Raw genomic sequence first — 22,101 nt, 5'->3', positions numbered from 1 at the left:
ATGCAAGGCTTATTGAGAAAGTGAGGGGGCATGGGATCCAAGGGGACATTGCTTTGTGGATCCAGAACTGGCTTGCCCACAGAAGGCAAAGAGTGGTTATAGATGGGTCATATTCTGCATGGAGTTCGGTCACCAGTGGAGTGCCCCAGGGATCTGTTCTGGGACCCTTACTCTTCGTGATTTTTATAAATGACCTGGATGAGGAAGTGGAGGGATGGGTTGGTAAGTTTGCTGATGACAAAAGGTGTTGTGGATAGTGTGGAGGGATGTCAGAAGTTGTAGCGAGACATTGATAGGATGCAAGACTGGGCGGAGAAGTGGCAGATGGAGTTCAACCCAGATTTTGGCAGGTCAAATAGGATGGCGGTATAGAACATAGAACATTACAGCGCAGAACAGGCCCTTCGGCCCACGATGTTGCACCGACCAGTTAAAAAAAAAAAAAACTGTGACCCTCCAACCTAAACCAATTTCTTTTCGTCCATGAACCTATCTACGGATCTCTTAAACGCCCCCAAACTAGGCGCATTTACTACTGATGCTGGCAGGGCATTCCAATCCCTCACCACCCTCTGGGTAAAGAACCTACCCCTGACATCGGTTCTATAACTACCCCCCCTCAATTTAAAGCCATGCCCCCTCGTGCTGGATTTCTCCATCAGAGGAAAAAGGCTATCACTATCCACCCTATCTAAACCTCTAATCATCTTATATGTTTCAATAAGATCCCCTCTTAGCCGCCGCCTTTCCAGCGAAAACAATCCCAAATCCCTCAGCCTCTCCTCATAGGATCTCCCCTCCATACCAGGCAACATCCTGGTAAACCTCCTCTGCACCCTCTCCAAAGCCTCCACATCCTTCCTGTAATGTGGGGACCAGAACTGCACACAGTACTCCAAGTGCGGCCGCACCAGAGTTGTGTACAGTTGCAACATAACGCTACGACTCCTAAATTCAATCCCCCTACCAATAAACGCCAAGACACCATATGCCTTCTTAACAACCTTATCTACTTGATTCCCAACTTTCAGGGATCTATGCACACATACACCTAGATCCCTCTGCTCCTCCACACTATTCAAAGTCCTCCCGTTAGCCCTATACTCAACACATCTGTTATTCCTACCAAAGTGAATTACCTCACACTTCTCCGCATTAAACTCCATCCGCCACCTCTCGGCCCAACTTTGCAACCTGTCTAAGTCTTCCTGCAAACTACGACACCCTTCCTCACTGTCTACCACACCACCGACTTTGGTGTCATCAGCAAATTTGCTAATCCACCCAACTATACCCTCATCCAGATCATTAATAAATATTACAAACAGCAGTGGCCCCAAAACAGATCCCTGAGGTACACCACTTGTAACCGCACTCCATGATGAATATTTACTATCAACCACCACCCTCTGTTTCCTATCCGCTAGCCAATTCCTGATCCAATTTCCTAGATCACCCCCAATCCCATACATCTGCATTTTCTGCAGAAGCCTACCATGGTGAACCTTATCAAACGCCTTACTAAAATCCATATATACCACGTCCACTGCCTTGCCCCCATCCACCTCCTTGGTATATAATATTAATGGTAGGACTCTTGGCAGAGTGGAAGATCAGAAGGATCTTGGGGTCCAAGTTCATAGGACGCTCAAAGCAGCTGTGCAGGTTGAGGCTGTGGTTAAGAAGGCGCATGGTGTACTGGCCTTCATCAATCGAGGAATTGAGTTTAGGAGTCGTGAGATAATGTTGCAGCTATATAAGACCCTGGTCAGACCACACTTGGACTGTGCTCAGTTCTGGTCGCCTCATTACAGGAAGGATGTGGAAGCCATAGAAAGGGTGCAGAGGAGATTTACAAGGATGTTGCCTGGGTTGGGGAGCTGAGGATACGTTGAGTGAGCTCGGCCTTTTCTCCTTGGAGAGACAAAGGATGAGGGGTGACCTGATAGAGGTGTATAAGATATTGAGAGGTATTGATCGAGTGGATAGTCAAAGGCTTTTTCCCAGGGCTGAAATGGTTGCCACAAGAGGACACCAGTTTAAGGTGCTGGGGAGTAGGTACAGAGGAGATGTCAGGGGTAAGTTTTTCACTCAGAGGGTGGTGGGTGCGTGGAATGGGCTGCCAGCAACGGTGGTGGAGGTGGATTCGATAGGGTCTTTTAAGAGAGTTTTAGATAAGTACATGGAACTTAGTAAGATAGGGGGTTATAGGTAAGCCTAGTAATCGCTAAGGTAGGGACATGTTCGGCACAACTTTGTGGGCTGAAGGGCCTGTATTGTGCTGTAGTTTTTCTATGTTTCTAACAATGTAATAAATCATCAGAATATTTGTTTTCATGACGCGTGTTGAAGAAGAAATCGTAACCAGGCCTCTGGGGCAACTCATCTGAACTTCAAATAGTGCGCGGAATCGTTTGCATCCATCTGAGAGGGCAGATGAGTCCTTAGCTTAATATCTCATCCAAAAGATTACCTCTCTGACAGTGCAGCATTACTTCAGTACTGCACTGAATTATCACCCTGGAACATATACTCAGTCCTTTGGAGTGGGTCTTGAACCCACAACCAGGGTCTGAGGCACAAATGCTACCTCTTGAGCTAAGGATAATAGTGATGCGATTGCAAAATGGGAAATCTTAATTTTAAGGTGAGAGGAGAGAAATACAAAAGTGTCCAGAGGGGCCATTTTCTCACAGAGGGTGGTGAGTGTCAGGAACAAGCTGCCAGAGGTAGTAGTAGAGGCGGGTACAATTTTGTCTTTTAAAAAGCGTTTAGATAGCTACATGGGTAAGATGGGTATAAAGGGATATGGACCAAATGCGGGCAATTGGGATTAGCTTTGGGGTTTAAAAAAAGGAGCAGCATGGACAAGTTGGGCCGAAGGGCCTGTTTCCATGCTGTAAACTATGATTCTTGCTTTCTACTCGACGTTGTGCTAAAGTTATCAAGAGTTGAGGCATATGTTTCTTAGTAGAAACATAGAAAAACTACAGCACAAAACAGGCCCTTCGGCCCCACAAGTTGTGCCGAACATATCCCTACATTCTAGGCCTACCTATAACCCTCCATCCTATTAAGTCCCATGTATTCATCCAGGAGTCTCTTAAAAGACCCTATTGAGTTTGCCTCCACCACCACTGACGGCAGCCAATTCCACTCGCCTACCACCCTCTGTGTGAAAAACTTCCCCCTAACATTTCCCCTGTACCTACCCCCCAGCACCTTAATCCCGTGTCCTCTCGTAGCAGCCATTTCCACCCTGGGAAAAAGCCTCTGAGAGTCCACCCGATCTATGCCTCTCAACATCTTATACACCTCTATTAGGTCTCCTCTCATCCTACATCTCTCCAAGGAGAAAAGACCGAGCTCCCTCAGCCTATCCTCATAAGGCATGCCACTCAATCCAGGCAACGTCCTTGTAAATCGCCTCTGCACCCTTTCAATCTTTTCCACATCCTTCCTGTGATGAGGCGACCAGAACTGAGCACAGTACTCCAAGTGGGGTCTGACGAGGGTCTTATATAGCTGCATCATTATCCCTGGACTCCTAAACTCAATCCCTCGATTGATAAAGGCCAGCACACCATATGCCTTCTCAACCACCACCTCCACCTGCGGGGCCGATTTTAGAGTCCTATGGACCCGGACCCCAAGGTCCTTCTGATTCTCTACAGTACTAAGAGTCTTTCCCTTTATTTTGTACTCCTTCATCCCATTTGACCTGCCAAAATGGACCACTACGCATTTATAGAACATAGAACAGTACAGCACAGAACAGGCCCTTCGGCCCACGATGGTGTGCCGAGCTTTATCTGAAACCAAGATCAAGCTATCCCACTCCCTATCATCCTGATGTGCTCCATGTGCCTATCCAATAACCGCTTAAATGTTCCTAAAGTGTCTGACTCCACTATCACTGCAGGCAGTCCATTCCACACCCCAACCACTCTCTGCGTAAAGAACCTACCTCTGATGTCCTTCCTATATCTCCCACCATGAACCCTATAGTTATGCCCCCTTGTAATAGCTCCATCCACCCGAGGAAATAGTCTTTGAACGTTCACTCTATCCATCCCCTTCATCATTTTATAAACCTCTATTAAGTCTCCCCTCAGCCTCCTCCGCTCCAGAGAGAACAGCCCCAGCTCCCTCAAACTTTCCTCATAAGACCTACCCTCCAAACCAGGCAGCATCCTGGTAAATCTCCTCTGCACTCTTTCCAGCGCTTCCACATCCTTCTGATAGTGAGGTGACCAGAACCGCACACAATATTCCAAATGTGGTCTCACCAAGGTCCTGTACAGTTGCAGCATAACCCCACGGCTCTTAAACTCCAACCCCCTGTTAATAAAAGCTAACACGCTATAGGCCTTCTTCACAGCTCTATCCACTTGAGTGGCAACCTTTAGAGATCTGTGGATATGGACCCCAAGATCTCTCTGTTCCTCCACAGTCTTCAGAACCCTACCTTTGACCCTGTAATCCACATTTAAATTAGTCCTACCAAAATGAATCACCTCACATTTATCAGGGTTAAACTCCATTTGCCATTTTTCAGCCCAGCTTTGCATCCTATCTATGTCTCTTTGCAACCTACAACAGCCCTCCACCTCATCCACTACTCCACCAATCTTGGTGTCATCAGCAAATTTACTGATCCACCCTTCTACCCGGGGATGTGGAGGCACGGTAGCGCAGTGGTTAGCACTGCTGCTTCACAGCTCCAGGGTCCCGGGTTCGATTCCCGGCTCGGGTCACTGTCTGTGTGGAGTTTGCACATTCTCCTCGTGTCTGTGTGGGTTTCCTCGGGTGCTCCGGTTTCCTCCCACAGTCCAAAGATGTGCGGGTTAGGTTGATTGGCCAGGTTAAAAATTGCCCCTTAGAATCCTAAAATGCGTAGGTTAGAGGGATTAGTGGGCAAATATGTGGGGGTAGGGCCTGGGTGGGATTGTGGTCGGTGCAGACTCGATGGGCCGAATGGCCTCCTTCTGCACTGTAGGGTTTCTATGATTCTATGATCTATGATCTTCAGCCCCCTCCTCTAAGTCATTAATAAAAATCACAAAGAGCAGAGGACCAAGCACTGATCCCTGTGGCACTCCGCTAGCAACCTGCCTCCAGTCCGAAAATTTTCCATCCACCACCACCCTCTGTCTTCGATCAGATAGCCAGTTACCTATCCAATCGGCCAACTTTCCCTCTATCCCACACCTCCTTACTTTCATCATAAGCCGACCATGGGGGACCTTATCAAACGCCTTACTAAAATCCATGTATATGACATCAACTTCCCTACCTTCATTAACACACTTAGTTACCTCCTCAAAAAATTCAATCAAATTTGTGAGGCACGACTTGCCCTTCACGAATCCGTGCTGACTATCCCGGATTAATCCGCATCTTTCTAAATGGTCGTAAATCCCATCCCTAAGGACCTTTTCCATCAATTTGCCAACCACCGAAGTAAGACTAACTGGTCTATAATTACCAGAGTCATTTCTATTCCCTTTCTTAAACGGAGGAACAACATTCGCCACTCTCCAGTCCTCTGGCACCATCCCCGTGGACAGTGAGGACCCAAAGATCAAAGCCAAAGGCTCTGCAATCTCATCCCTTGCCTCCCAAAGAATCCTAGGATATATTTCATCAGGCCCAGGGGACTTATCGACCTTCAGTTTATTCAAAACTGCCAGTACATCCTCCCTCCGAACAACTATTTCCTCCAGCCTATTAGCCTGTAACACCTTCTCTTCCTCAAAAACATGGCCCCTTTCCTTGGTGAACACTGAAGAAACACATTCATCACCTCGCCTATCTCTACTGACTCCATACACAAGTTCCCACTACTGTCCTTGACCGGCCCTAACCTCACCCTGGTCATTCTTTTATTCCTCACATAAGAGTAAAAAGCCTTGGAGTTTTCCTTGATCCGACCCGCCAAGGACTTCTCATGTCCACTCCTAGCTCTCCTAAGCCCCTTTTTCAGCTCATTCCTTGCTAACTTGTAACCCTCAATTGAGCCATCTGAACCTTGTTTCCTCATCCCTACATAAGCTTCCCTCTTCCTTTTCACAAGACATTCCACTTCTTTCGTGAACCATGGTTCCCTCACTCGGCCATTTCCTCCCTGCCTGACAGGGACATACCTATCAAGGACACCCAGTATTTGTTCCTTGAAAAAGTTCCACTTTTCATTCGTGCCTTTCCCAGACAGTTTCTGTTCCCATCTTATGCCCCCTAATTCTTGCCTAATCGCATCATAATTACCTCTCCCCCAATTGTAAACCTTGCCCTGCCGTACGGCCCTATCCCTCTCCATTGCAATAACAAAAGACACCGAATTGTGGTCACTATCTCCAAAGTGCTCTCCCACAACCAAATCTAACACTTGGCCCGGTTCATTTCCCAGTACCAAATGCAATGTGGCCTCACCTCTTGTCGGCCTATCCACATATTGTGTCAGGAAACCCTCCTGCACACACTGCACAAAAACTGCCCCATCCGAACTATTTGACCTACAAAGGTTCCAATCAATATTTGGAAAGTTAAAGTCCCCCATGACAACTACCCTGTGACCCCCACACCTATCCATAATCTGCTTAGCAATTTCTTCCTCCACATCTCTATTACTATTTGGGGGCCTATAGTAAACTCCTAACAACGTGACCGCTCCTTTCCTATTTCTAACTTCAGCCCATATTACCTCCGTGTACAGATCCCCCTCGAAGTGCCTTTCCACAGCCGTTAGACTATCCTTGATTAACAATGCCACTCCTCCACCTCTTTTACCAGCTTCCCTACACTTAGTGAAACATCTATACCCCGGAACGTCCAACAACCATTCCTGTCCTTGTTCTACCCACGTCTCCATAATGGCCACAACATCGTAGTCCCAAGTACCAATCCACACCCCAAGTTCATCTCCTTTGTTCTGGATGCTCCTTGCATTGAAGTAGACACACTTCATCCCACCTTCCTATCTACCGGTACCCACCCTTGACCTTGATACCTTCCCCAATACCTCACCACCCTCAACACTGACTTCTGGACTACAACTCCTTTTCCCACTCCCCTGACAAATTAGTTTAAACCCCTCTGAAGAGCCGTAGCAAATTTCCCTCCCAGGATATTGGTGCCCCTCTGGTTCAGGTGCACCCCGTCCTGTTTGTACTGGTCCCACCTTCCCCAGAATGTGTTCCAATTATCCACGTATCTGAAACTCTCCCTCCTACACCATCCCTGCAACCACATGTTTAACTGCACTCTCTCCCTGTTCCTCAACTCGCTATCACGTGGCACTGGTAGCGTACCAGAGATGACCACATGTTTTGTCTTGGCTCTCAGCTTCCAGCCCAGCTCCCGAAATTCCTGTTTTAAATCCCTGTCCCTTCTCTTACCTATGTCGTTGGTACCAATGTGTACCACGACTTGTGACTGTTTCCCCTCCCCCTTAAGAGTCCGGAAGACACGGTCCGAGACGTCACGGACCCTGGCATCCGGTAGGCAACATACTATCCTCGTGTCTCTTTTGCTGCCACAGAACCTCCTATCTATGCCTGTCACTAACGAGATCCCAATAACTATTGCCCTCCCGCTCTCCCCCTTACCCTCCCGAGCCACAGAGACGGACACAGTGCTGGAGATCCTCTCACTGCGGCTCACCACTGGTATGTCGTCCCCCTCAACCGTATCCAAAGCGGAATACTTGTTGCTAAGGGGAACAACCACAGGGGATCCCTGCACTGACTGCTTCCTCCCAGCCCCTCTCACCGTCACCCATCTATTTTCATCTATTATCTATTTCATCTATTATCTATCATCTATTTTCTATTTCATCTATTATAGATTATCATCTATAACCCATCTATTATCTGGGTTGAAGTCTATCTGCCACTTCTGCGCCCAGTCTTGCATCCTATCTATGTCCCTCTGTAACTTCTGACATCCCTCCAGACTATCCACAACCCCACCAACCTTCGTGTCGTCGGCAAACTTACCAACCCATCCCTCCACTTCCTCATCCAGGTCATTTATGAAAATGACAAACAGCAAGGGTCCCAGAACAGATCCCTGGGGCACACCACTGGTGACCGACCTCCATTTCGAAAAAGACCCATCTATACCCACTCTTTGCCTCCTTTGGGCAAGCCAGTTCTGGATCCACAGGGCAGCAGCCCCTTGGATCCCATGCCCTCTCACTTTTTCTAGAACCTTGCATGGGGGACCTTATCGAACGCCTTGCTAATATCCATATAAACCACATCTACCGCTTTTCCTTCGTCAATGTGTTTAGTCACATTTTCGAAGAACTCCACCAGGCTCGTAAGGCACGATCTGCCTTTGACAAAGCCATGCTGAGTATTCTTGAGCATACTAAACCTCTCTAAATGCTCATAAATCCTGTCCCTCAGGATCTTCTCCATCAGCTTACCAACCACTGAGGTTAGACTCACTGGTCGGTAATTTCCTGGGCTATCCCTATTCCCCTTCTTGAAAATAGGAACCACATCCGCAATCCTCCGGCACCTCTCCCGTCTCCATCGGCGACGCAAAGATCATCGCCAGAGTCTCTGCAATCTCTTCCCTCGCCTCTCACAGTAACCTGGGGTACATCCCATCCGGACCCGGCGACTTATCTATCTTGATGCCATTCAAAGATTCCAGCACAACCTCTTTGTTAAAGTCCACATACTCAATCTTTTCAGTCCACCGCAAGCCCACAGTACATCCACCCAGGTCCTTCTCCTCTGTGAAAACCGAGGCAAAAATACTCATTAAGCACCTCTGCTTATTGTTGGAGGGTGTGTTTTAGAATCTAATAATAGATTGTTGTGGGTGGAGTAAAAGCACAGGCTTCACCTACCTTGTATGTAGGTCATAAATATCTAAAACAAATGAGGGATCATATTACAAAATATTGCTTAAAGTTTAATAGATACGTCTATTAGTTATGTAGGAATGCCTGAATGATTAAATTCATTTGCTCAACAGGACGATTTGTTCATTCAAGCATTGGCAAGATGTATAATTATTTGATATATTTACTGCACTATTTACCAGCGTTAGAAGCAGAGGTTAGAAGTGATAAAGCTGCACTTTGATTAAAGAGGTGAAATATGAAATAAACTATTCAAAAAAGGGATAAAAGTCCAGTTGAAATGGATTGCATCCACACATTTAAAAAAAAAATCCATGAAAGAGCTAGCAGAGCTACTGTTCATTAGATAATGTCCTGCCGGAGGCTATGTTTCAGAAGAGAAATGGAACCTATCAAAAGAACTACCGGTCAGTTTAACATTGGTGATAGAAAAGAAATCCTACTCGTGCAGTAAATAGAAAATCCGCTTCGGATCCAAACATATAATGAATGGTCAGCATGGATTTCAAAAAGGAAGATCTTATTTGAATTCTTTGAAGAGGTAACACTGAGAAAGACAAATAGTTGGGACGTATCCAGATTTCCAAAGAACCTTGAATGAGATGCCTCATAATTAACTAATGAATAAGATCAGAACATGCAGAGTACCAGGTCAAGTGGTAGAATGGATAGCTAGCTGACTACAAAACAGAAAGCAGAGTGTGAACCATGCAAAAATTATGGTGCAGAAAGAGGCCATTCAGCCCATCGTGTCTGCACCGGCCAAAAAAAGAGAAAAAAAATACTAGCTGCTTATTTTAATCCCACTTTCCAGCACCTGGTCTGTACCCTTGCAGGTTCCAGCACTCGAGATGCAGATCCAGGTACCTTTTTTAAATGAGTTAAGTGTTTCAGCCTCAACCACCAACTTAGGCAGTGCATACCACATACCCACCATCATCTGGGTGAAATTTCTTTCCTCTTGTCCTCTCTGTAGCTGTTCAGGTGGAAGAGTGGTCTTAGAAGGATCAGTGCTGGGACCACTGCTATTGGAACTAATTGTTAACAATTTGTTTTAACGATTTAGATGTTGGAATCAAAAACCAAATTTCTAAATTAGACTGCACCAAATTGAAGAGGGCTGCTTTAATTACAAGATATAATAAACCTGCAGAATGGGCAGGTATTGGAAAATGAATTTCAACCTGGCTGTGTGAGGTGTTGTATTTTGGTAAGGAATTAGAATCTAAATGGGATAAGGGAACTAGGAGATCTAGGAGTGCAAATATACCAATCACAGAAAATAGCAATGTCAGTGAAGTCCATTTGTTAAAAAGCAAACCAAGCACTGATGTTCATTTCTAAGGGAATGTAATCATTAAATATAATATTCCCTTGGTGTGCTATGTCCAGTTCTGGTTGCCACATAACGAAAGAGATGCAGAAGCACTGGAGAAAATGCGGAAGAGATTTACAAAGATGAAACCAGGCTAATAATACTACCAGGAAAACATGTACAGGCTGGATTTCCTCTCTTAAAAAGAGAAGGCAGAGGGATGATCTAATTAGTTATGAAAAGGCTTTGGTAGAGTAGAGGCAGAGCAAAGGTTTACATTTTGGACAGCACGGTGGCACTGCTGCCTCAAAGTGCCAGGGACCTGGGTTCAATTCTGGCCTTGGGTGAGTGCTCCGGTTTCCTCCCACAGTCCAAAGTTGTGCAGGTTAGGTTGATTGGCCATGATAAATAGTCCCTTGGTGTAGATTAGGGTGGACTAGTGGGATAAATATGTGGGGTTACAGGAATAGGGTTGGGTGGGATGCTCCATCAGAGAGTCGGTAGAGACTTGGTGGGCCAAATGGCCTGCTTCTGCACCATCAGGTTTCTATGATTTTTGGAAAAGTGTAAAAATAGAGACCACTCATGTAATGCAATTGCCAAAAAAAAAAATCAAATGGGGACTGGTTGGTGAGAACATGGAGCTTGCTACCAAAGGGACTGTTTGAAGTGAATTGTATCAATGTATTTGAGGAAGGCCCGGTAAACTCAAGAGAAAAGAGATTGGAGGGTTATACTGATCCAGCTCGATGAGGAAGGATGGAGGAGCCTGAATGAGCACAGCCTGTTCAGCTGTGTAGCCTGTGCCTATATTGTATACTGTTATGTAGGCAAAAAAAATACTGTTATTAGCTGAACGTTAATTGTCTTATTTCTCCCTTACAGTGCAGCTATGATTAACCCATTGAAACCTGAAGGTCCCGAAGAGGAGAATCTCTTTAAACAGGGACACTGTAAGTCATGTTGAGCCTTCACTGCCTAAACTATTCAAATGAAAGAAAGAACTTGCATTTAAACAGCATAGTTCATTCATATTCTTAAGCAGCCAAAGTGCTTCACAGCTAATGCATTATTTTGAAGTGGTTTTGTAGCCAAATGCGGTGGTTAGTTTGTCCAAAGGACAGTGTTACGATGCGGAGGTGAAGTTTCCCTCTGCGCGATTTTGGAACCCCTCCAAAGGGATATACCGCGCCTCGTAATCTTAAGTGTGCTTGAGATAGTAGGAAGCTATTGGTTTTGGTAAATTAAAGCAGGATCTGTCACTATCATGAACAATTAACAGGTCTTTATTTTAGAACTGGTGACATTCTTATTGAAACAATTAACAAACAATAAACTCCCCAATAGAATACTGTTCCAATTACAAGACCCATTCAGGAATAATGAAATAAATCATTACAGAATACAGTCATTCTCAAATAATAAAATACCAGGCGTCTGTTGAAAGTATAAACTTTCTTCTGATGCTTTGGTCTTTGAGTTGGTTTCTCCTTCTATTTAGATGGTGATTTGATGAAGATATGCATTAAAACTGCAGTATTTCATATTAGAGCCTCGCCTACCTTCTTTCCCCCAAGAGGTAGCAAGCCTAACCATTACTTTCCCTTGTTCGGGTTTAAATATCCAGAATTACCTCACAATATTCCTGCAATTTGAGTGGCTTGAGGCTGTCAACAACACGTCAATTTGAATTCAATTGGTTGTGTGTCTTTGAGTGCTTGCTTTAAAATCATTGGTCCAATTTCAAAAACCTGTTTTGCTCTGCTGAAACTCTGGCTGCTGCTTTGGATACAAGCGTTGCAAAGTTGCGTCTGCAGCCCGCTTTCTGCAGTTTAAATCCCAAGCACAAAGACACGTGCTTTTTAAAGAGACAATGCTGTATGATTTCTTTTGGTTTTCTCAGTATTTCTTTTCAATATTTACATTTGTCAAACACCACAATTTTAACCTTATATATGCAACTTCATAACAACAGCAATGAAATAAATGACAAGTTAATATTTTTTAACTTAAAGGCAAAATATTGCGGATGCTGGAATCTGAAACAGAAACAGAAAATGCTGGAAAATCTCAGCATGTCAGACAGCATCTGTGAAGAGAGAAGAGTCAGGATGACCCTTTTCTATCTCTGATGAAGGGTCATCCAGACTTGGGGTGGCACGGTGGCACAGTGATTAGGACTGCTGCCCAGAGACCCGGGTTCAATTCCTGGTTTAGGTGACTGTATGGAGTTTGCACATTCTCCCCGTGTCTGTGTGGGTTTCCTCCGGGTACTCCGGTTTCCTCCCACAGTCCAAAAATGTGCAGGTTAGGTTGATTGGCCATTCTAAATTGCTCCTTAATGTTAGGAAGATGTCAGGGGATTAGTAAAGTAAATGTGTGGGATTACAGGGATAGGGCCTGGGTGGGATTGTCGGTGCAGGCTCGATGGGACGAATAGCCTCCTCTGCACTGTAGGTATTCTATGAAATATTGGCTCTATTCTCTCCACAGATGCTGCCAGACCTGCTGAGATTTTTCTAGCATTTTCAATACTTTTTAACTGCTTGGTTCAGGGGACACTGAAAGAATTTGTTACTTTCCTTCAACTAATGCTGTGCAATCTTACATTCGCCCTAGCAAGCCTGGCCTTGCTTCTACACTCATGAAGTGACTGCTTTGAAGTGTCAACCTAGATTATGAACTTGCTAAATGGGGAGAAGGCAATTAGTCTGTAAAACACAATGAATGTTTTGACTTTTGGTGGAATTAAAACTTGAGAAAATACACTGTGCAACTGGAGTTATGCCAAAGCAAGCCCAGTAACCTATACGTGGTTTGCAACCACGTATTTCTATCATTGCTGCAATCACTGAAAGGGCCACAAAGACAGCGAGAAGATTTTTAATTTCCGCAGTGTCTTGAAATGTCCATTCTTTATCCCAATGCTAGATTAACTGCTAGAGTCAAGAGTTTGTTTAAACAGTTTCTTCTTCTGGTTTGTAACTCCAAGAAAGGTCTTGGTGAGAGACAGGTTTCTGCTTGTATCTTTATTGTTGATATTTGTATTGTTGAAATACAAAGGTGTCATGTTGATTGGATTTCATTTCAAGTGAAGCTTCTTCAAATTGGTTTTAACAGGTGTTAAGAGACTTGGGCATGTTTGTACAAGGAATGAGGTGCAGCAAGCAATTGAGAAGGCAGATGGAATGTTGGATTTTATTGCAAGGGGACGAGTACAGGAAGAAATTCTTGCTACAATTGCACAGAGCTTTGTTGGCACAAATCTGGAATGCCATATGCAGTTTTGGTCTCCATATTTAAGGAAGGATACACTTATATTGGAGGCAGTACAGCAAAGGTTTACTAAATTGGTTCCTTAGGATAGCATGGTGGCACAGTGGTTAGCACTGCTGTCTTACAGGTTCAATTCCGGCCTTGGATGACTGTGTGGAGTTTGCACGTTCTCTCCGTGTTTGTGTGAATTTCCTCCAGATGCTCCCATTTCCTCCCACAGTTCAAAGATGTGTAGGTTTAGGTGGATTTGCCATGGTAACTGCACGGAGTTATGGGAATAAAGCAAGGGGGTGGACCTGGGTAAAATGGTCTTTCGGAGAGTAGGTGAGACTCAATGGGTCGAATGGCCTCCTCCTGCATAGTAGGGAAGTCTATGGTTCTATGAATGGTTTTATGAGTGGCCAAATGGCCTCCTTCTGCACTGTAGGGTTTCTATGAATGGTTTTACGAGTGCTTATCTTATGACGAGAGGCTAAGTAAATCAGGTTGATATTCTCTGGCGATTAAAAGAATGAGAGAATTGAAACATTCAACATTCTGAAGAGGCTTGATAAGGTGACACTGAAAGATTGGTTGGCACAGTCTCAGAATAAGGGGCTGATCATTTAGGACTGAGATTAGGAGAAATTTCTTCACTCAGAGGGTTGTGAATCTCTGGAATTCTCTACCCTAGAGGGCTGTGGATGCTCCATTGTTGAATACATTTGAGGCTGGGATAGACAGAGTCTCAAGGAGTGACGAGTATGGGAAAATGGAGTTGAAGCCCAAGATCAGACATGATCGTATTGAATGGCTGAGCACTGTTGTCTCAAAGCACCAGGGACCCGGATTCAATTCCAACCTTGGGTGACTGTGCAAACTCCACACAGACATTCTCCACGTTGTCCGTTTGGGTTTCCCCTGGGTGCTCTGGTTTCCTCCCACAGTCCAATGATGTGAAGGTTAGGTGGATTGGCCATGCTAAATTATCCCTTTATTGTCCTAAGGTTAGGGGGATTAGCGGGTAAATATGTGGGGTTACGGGGATAGGGCTTGGGATAAAATGCTCTGTCGGAGAGTCAATGCAGACTCAATGGGCTGAATGGCCTCCTTCTGCACTGTGGGGATTCTATGAACAAGTTCATTGGGCCGTATGGTCTATCCTTGTGTCCGTGTGATCATGCTTTAAATGGAAAATAACAATAGTTTTTATGTTCTATTTGTATAACATTTTTATGGTGAAAAATAGAGCTTGAAGTTAAGTTTGTTTTTACAATTTTTTAAAACCAATCCTTTATTAATGGTTTAATATGTTTTGCTTGGTTTTGGGTTTGATCCGAGCTTGGCAAAAGTAAACTTGTATATTTCCTGTTTCTCACTAATTTGGGGTGTTTTCCTTTGTTCGTTGCCTGGAGTGAACTCTTTCTGTTATCACATTAAGTTATTTACCACTAACCCAGTGTTCTCATCACGGTGGAGACATTTGCTCCCTCACCTTTCATTATCAGGAGCCGATTTATTTTCTGTTTGTTTATGCAATAACAATTAGTGTTTACATTCTCACCTTCTTGAAGTCGATACTGGATTCGTCAAAATCCAATTTTCTTCTTGTTAAAATTCTAGTGAACAAAATAAAACGCACTAAGCTAAAGGAGACCTCGTTATTGAGAACAGCGCCAAACGAAGAAGAGAGAAAAATTATACACAACATGTTCCTCGAGACACTGGATATGCAGTAAGTGGAGTTTATAAAGAGGCAAACTGCTAAGCTGTTCTACCTGTCCGCCTATTTTCACAACCATACCATATCTTGTATCCCCTGCCACACCCTTCAGTTTTTTCAATGTTTCTTGGTGGCACAGTGGTTAGCACTGCTGCCTCACAGCGTCAGGGACCTGGGTTCGATTCCTGGCTTGGGTCACTGTCTGTGTGGAGTTTGTATGTTCTCCCCGCGTCTGCGTAGAATTTCCTCCAGGTGCTCCGGTTTCCTCCCACAGTCCAAAGATGTGCAGGTTAGGTGGATTAGTCATGCTAAATTGTGCCTTAGTGTCAGGGGGACTAGCTAGGGTAAATGCATGGGGTTACAGGATAGAGCCTGGGTGGGATTGTGGTCAGTGCAGACTCGATGGACCAAATGGCCTCCTGCACTGTAGGATTCTATGATTCTATAATGCGCAGTGTGCCCCTTTTGACCCACCATCAATGGCAACGCATTCAGTTGCTGTGGAGCTTTCTCTATAGAACTCCTCCACCTTAAAGATCCAGCTCAGAATCAATGTTTTCACATCTGTTTTGTTAGCCTTCCTAAGCTCTCCTTCCCATGGCCCACATTGTTTTTATCCATTTATTTTTGCTCCCCTAATTGGAAAATGTTGGAATATGTTTTCTACCTAAAGGAAGAGTGTTCATTTTAAAGTGAGTGTCAGGTATTTCTGTTAGTTAACCACTAAACTTTACTGAAGGATGGTTCACACCTTCCCACACACTTTTTTAACAGATTAGAGGCAAGGTATTCCTCTTTGGGGGATTCGGCTGGTTATTTCTCAAAAGGGGATCAACATCCGCATCGTAACATTTAGAATAAGTTTCTGATGGGTGAAAGATGGGACGTCAGTCGGGAAAGTGTTGGAATGGCGGCATTTGGTGGTAGCATTGTGGATGGTGGTTTGAGCAGTGAACGGCTAAGGCAGGAGCTAAGATGAGCAATGTTGGGAATAAGCCTGACTTTGAGACAATTTGAAGGTCAAATTGACATCTGAGTCAAATAGGACTCTGAGGTTGCAAACAATTTGGTTCAGTCTGAAGCAGTGGTCAGGGTGGAGGATGGGATTGGTTGCTAGGCAACTGAGTTTGTGGTGGGGCCTGAAGGCAATGGATTCAGTCTTCTCTTGTGGGGTTGGAGCAATCTGGGCTCCTCCTGAACCAGATCTTGGGCAAGGCTCTCAAATTCTGAAGGCACATAGGCAGTGGAGGAATGGAGAGAGATAGTGGGGATAGAGCCAGGTGTTGATAGCACAAATGTGGCCATGAGATGTTTTTGAATGATGTTGCCAAGGGGCAACATGTGGATAGTAATAATTTAGGTCCTTGGGGAGTTTGCAGAGGTGATGGATTAGGAAGAGAATCCATTGACAGGAATTCTGTGGTTACAATCTGGATGGGTAACCATGGTACTGGTTGAGGATACTCAGCTGGATGAAGGGGTTGGGGGATGTTGGTGTGGCCAGTCGTGCCAAGGCCTGGAGACAAGTCAAGAAGGACAAGAGGTGATGTCATTTGTGACTTTGATTCGGTCTATCTCAGTCCTGGAGAAGGGGCAGAAACCCAGTTTGAAAGGTTTAACCATGAAGTTGTAGAAAAGATTTTGTTTAGTTTATTTATTAGTGTCACAAGTAGTCTTACATTAAAAACGCAATGAAGTTACTGTGAAAATCCCCTAGTCGTCACACTCCGGTGCCTGTTTGGGTACACTGAGGGAGAATTTGGCACGGCCAATGCACCTGACCAGCACATCTTTTGGACTGTGGGAGGAAACCGGAGCATCTGAAGGAAACCCAGGCAGACACGGGGAGAACATGCAGACTCCGCACAGATAATGACCCAAGCCGGGAATCAAACCCAGGTCTCTGGCATTGTGAGGCAGCAGTGCTAACCACTGTGCCATGGGGATGGATTTGGGAGGATTTGATTTGATTTATTATTGTCACATTCTTGGACACGCGCATCTCCATTAAGGACGGTCACCTCAGCACCTCACTGTACCGCAAGCCCACGGATAACCTCACGATGCTCCACTTCTCCAGCTTCCACCCTAAACACGTTAAAGAAGCCATCCCCTATAGACAAGCCCTCCGTATACACAGGATCTGCTCGGATGAGGAGGATCGCAACAGACACCTCCAGACGCTGAAAGATGCCCTCATAAGAACAGGATATGGCGCTAGACTCATTGATCAACAGTTCCAACGCGCCACAGCGAAAAACCGCACCGACCTCCTCAGAAGACAAACACGGGACACAGTGGACAGAGTACCCTTCGTTGTCCAGTACTTTCCCGGAGCGGAGAAGCTACGGCATCTCCTCCGGAGCCTTCAACATGTCATTGATGAAGACGAACATCTCGCCAAGGCCATCCCCACACCCCCACTTCTTGCCTTCAAACAACCGCACAACCTCAAACAGACCATTGTCCGCAGCAAACTACCCAGCCTTCAGGAGAACAGTGACCAAGACACCACACAACCCTGCCACAGCAACCTCTGCAGGACGTGCCGGATCATCGACACAGATGCCATCATCTCACGTGAGAACACCATCCACCAGGTACACGGTACATACTCTTGCAACTCGGCCAACGTTGTCTACCTGATACGCTGCAAGAAAGGATGTCCCGAGGCATGGTACATTGGGGAAACTATGCAGACGCTGCGACAACGGATGAATGAACACCGCTCGACAATCACCAGGCAAGACTGTTCTCTTCCTGTTGGGGAGCACTTCAGCGGTCACGGGCATTCGGCCTCTGATATTCGGGTAAGCGTTCTCCAAGGCGGCCTTCGCGACACACGACAGCGCAGAGTCGCTGAGCAGAAACTGATAGCCAAGTTCCGCACACACAAGGACGGCCTCAACCGGGATATTGGGTTTATGTCACACTATTTGTAACTCCCACAGTTGCGTGGACCTGCAGAGTTTCACTGGCTGTCTTGTCTGGAGACAATACACATCTTTTTAGCCTGTCTTGATGCTCTCTCCACTCCCATTGTTTTGTTTCTTAAAGACTGGATTAGTTGTAAGTATTCGCATTCCAACCATTATTCATGTAAATTGAGTCTGTGTCTTTATAAGTTCTGTTTGTGAACAGAATTCCCACTCACCTGAAGAAGGGGCTCAGAGCCTCGAAAGCTTGTGTGGCTTTTGCTACCAAATAAACCTGTTGGACTTTAACCTGGTGTTGTTAAACTTCTTACATGTATTGGTATACAGTGAAAAGTATTGTTTCTTGCGCACTATACAGACAAAGCATGCCATTCATAGAGGAGGAAAGGGGAGAGTGCAGAATGTAGTGTTACAGTCATAGCTAGGGTGCAGAGAAAGATCAACTTACTGTGAGATAGGTCCATTCTAAAGTCAGGGAAGAAGCTGTTCTCGAGTTGGTTGGTAATGGTCCTCAGACTTTTATATCCTTTTTCCCGACAGAAGAAAGTGGAAGAGAGTATGTCCGGGTGCATGGGGGCCTTGATTATGCTGGCTGCTTTTCCGAGGCAGCAGGAAGTGTAGACAGTGTGAATGGGTGGGAGGCTGGTTTGTGTGATGGACTGGGCTTTGTTCACGACCCTTTGTAGTTTCTTGCGGTCTTGGACAGAGCAGGAGCCATACCAAGCTGTGATACAACCAGAAAGAATGGTTTCTATGGTGTATCTGTAAAAGTTGGTGAGAGCCATAGCTGACATGCCAAATTTCCTTAATCTTCTGAGAAAGTAGAGGTGTTGGTGGGCTTTCTTAACTATAGTGTTGGCATGGGGGGACCAGGACAGGTTGTTGGTGATCTGGACACCTAAAACCTTAAAGCTCTCGACCATTTCTACTTTGTCCCCATTGATGTAGACAGGGGCACGTCCTCCACCAGGCTTCCTGAAGTCGATGACTATCTCCTTAGTTGTGTTGACATTTGAGGGAGAGATTATTGTTGTTGCAGCAGTTCACCAGATTCTCTATCTCTTTCCTGTACTCCATCTTGTCATTGTTTGAGCTCCTGACCCACTATGGTGGTGTCACCAGCAAACTTGAAAATCGAATTGGAGGGGAATTTGGCCACGCAGGCATAGGTGTGTAAGAAGTATAGTAAGGGGCTGAGGACACAGCCTTGGCACTGGTGTTGAGGATGATCGTGGAGGAGGTGTTGTTGCCTATCCTTACTGATTGTGGTCTGTGAGTTAGGAAGTTCAGGATCCAGTCGCAGAGGGAGGAGATAACATGCACAGGAACTGGGGGAAAAATTCAGTCTGACCTACTTGCTGGATGACTTTTTCAGATTCATTCTGACTTTCTCTCTGTTAGTCCCATAGCCTGTAACATCCTGTGGTTTTGGCTGAACATACCCCTGAGCTCTTCCTGTTCCATTCCCAAACTTTCTCCTCTCTAATACTTCTGTATCTATTTTGAATTTTGGAGAACTGGACGCAATATTCCAGTTGAGGCCAAACCAGTGTTTTATTATTTATTATAACTTTATCATAATGACAGCACTGCCGAGTGTGCAGAAAAGATTCACAAGAATAGCTCCAGGGATGAAGTACTTCAGTTACATAGAAAGATTGGAAAAGCTGGGATTGTTTTTCTTGGAAAAGGGGAGGCTGAGAGGAAATTTGATAAAAGTGTTCAAAATCATCCGGATGGGGTAGATCGAGATAAACCAATGGGAATTGGCAGGTGGATCAAGAAACAGAGGTCACAGATTAAGGTTATTGGCAAAAGAAGCAATAGTGACGTGAGGAAACATTTTCACACAGCGAGTGGTTAGGATCTGGAGTGTGCTGCCTGTGAATGGTGAAGGCAGGTTCAATACAGGCTTTCAAAAGAGAATTGGCTGATTATCTGAAGAGGGAACATTTGTAGGCCTATGGGGAGAGGGACTAGGAAAGTTCCACTTGCAGAGCAACTGGCAGAGATGCCTGAAAAATGATTCCTATGTTGTAAGCATTCTGAGATTCTGTTCCTTGCTTTTGTACCCTCAGCCCCTATTTCTAAACTACATGATCCCATATGCTTTATTAACTATGTTCTCAACCTGGTTTCCTTCTATACCGTGTTTACAATTGTACTTTTATTTTGTATTGTCTCTCCTCATTCTTTTTACAAAATGAATCACTTGGTTCAGGAAATTGACCAGAAATGTTCATGTTTCTATGTCCACAGATACTCTTTGATATGCTAAGAATTTCCAGCATTTTCTGCATTCGTCTTAGATTTCCGGCGTCTGCTGCATTTTGCGCAGGTCCATGGACTGAACCTTGGGGAACTCCACTGTAATCCTCCTTTCAGTCCTGGGGACTGCCACTATAAACCTCCCTTAACAATCATTCACACAACTCTGCTTTCTATCCCCTGGCCATCCTGCTACTGGCCCTTTCATTCCATGAGCTTCAGTTTTGTCTAATTAGTGATACGGTACTTTATTAACTGCCTCTTGAAAGTCTGTACACACAATAGGTCAGGAAATAATAATACACATAAAATATACAGGAAAAGGGATTATGCAGGGATTTGGATTACAGAGAAATATACAGTCATTAATAGCTGCAGATTGTTAGCTGCTAATGAGCACTAATTTAGTCTATATTCATCAGTTGTGCTGTTCATGACCTATATGATGAGTGCAAGTATAAAGAGTAGTTTTAAAAAAAAATAAGTCCAAGTGTCAGGTATAATATTTTATTTGGAAGTACAAGCTTCTGCCTTGCCTTGTTTTGATATATCACGTAATATATGTTACATATTACAGAGAAGGAGGTGCTGGAAGTCTTAAAGCACATCAAGGTAGATAAATCCCCGGGACCTGATGAAGTATATCCCAGGATGTTGTGGGAGGCTAGGGAGGAAATTGCGGGTGCCCTAGCCGAGATATTTGAATCATCGATAGTCACAGGTGAGGTGCCTGAAGATTGGAGAGTGGCAAATGTTGTGCCTTTGTTTTAAAAGGGCTGCAGGGAAAAGCCTGGGAACTACAGGCCAGTGAGCCTCACATCTGTGGTGGGTAAATTGTTGGAAGGTATTTTGAGAGACAGGATCTACCGGCATTTCGAGATGCAAGGACTGATTAGGGACAGTCTGCATGGCTTTGTGAGTGGAAAATCATGTCTCAAATACCAAATCTGCACAAATTTTATTGAGTTTTTTGAAGGGGTACCCAAGAAGGTAGATGAGGGCAGTGAAGTTGATGTTGTCTATATGGACTTAGCAAGGCCTTTGACAAGGTACCACATGGTAGGTTGTTGCATAAAGTTAAATCTCACGGGATCCAGGGTGAGGGATCTAAATGGATACAAAACTGGCTTCTTGACGGAAGCCAGAGGGTGGTTTTAGAGAGTTGTTTTTCAAACTGGAGGCCTGTGACCAGCGGTGTGCCTCAGGGATCAGTGCTGTGCCCACTGTTATTTGTCATTTATATTAATGATTTGGATGAGAATATAGGGGGCATGGTTAATAAGTTTGCAGATGACACCAAGATTGGTGGCATAGTGGACAGTGAAGAAAGTTATCTCCAATTGCAACGGGATCTTGATCAATTGGGCCAGTGGGCTGACGAATGGCAGATGGAGTTTAATTTAGACAAATGCGAGGTGATGCATTTTGGTAGATTGAACCAGGGCAAGACTTATTCAGTTAATGGTAGGGCGTTGGGGAGGGTTACAGAACAAAGAGATCTAGGGGTACATGTTCATAGTTCCTTGAAAGTGGAGTCACAGGTGGACAGAATGGTGAAGAAGGCATTCGGCATGCTTGGTTTCATCGGTCAGAACATTGAATACAGGAGTTGGGACTTCTTGTTAAAGTTATACAAGGCATTGGTACGGCCACATTTGGAATACTGTGTGCAATTCTGGTCACCCTATTATAGAAAGGATATTATTAAACTAGAAAGAGTGCAGAA

The 22,101-nt window shown here is 44.9% G+C and overlaps 1 protein-coding gene across 1 annotated transcript in view; it reads left to right on the top strand.

Annotated features, from left to right (window-relative positions):
* Window positions 1–22,101, top strand: part of LOC144506347 (acyl-coenzyme A thioesterase 9, mitochondrial-like) — an 82,606-nt gene that overhangs the window by 36,661 nt on the left and 23,844 nt on the right. Inside the window, exons 9-10 of the mRNA XM_078232325.1 lie at window positions 11,079–11,146; window positions 15,072–15,183. Coding sequence (XP_078088451.1) covers window positions 11,079–11,146; window positions 15,072–15,183 — 180 coding nt within the window. The remainder of the gene's footprint in view (window positions 1–11,078; window positions 11,147–15,071; window positions 15,184–22,101) is intronic.

This window comes from Mustelus asterias, chromosome 17, assembly GCF_964213995.1.
Source record: "Mustelus asterias chromosome 17, sMusAst1.hap1.1, whole genome shotgun sequence".
Lineage (NCBI taxonomy): Eukaryota > Metazoa > Chordata > Chondrichthyes > Carcharhiniformes > Triakidae > Mustelus > Mustelus asterias.
The sequence above is the reverse complement of the archived record's forward strand: the minus strand, read 5'-3'. Positions and strand labels throughout refer to the sequence as shown.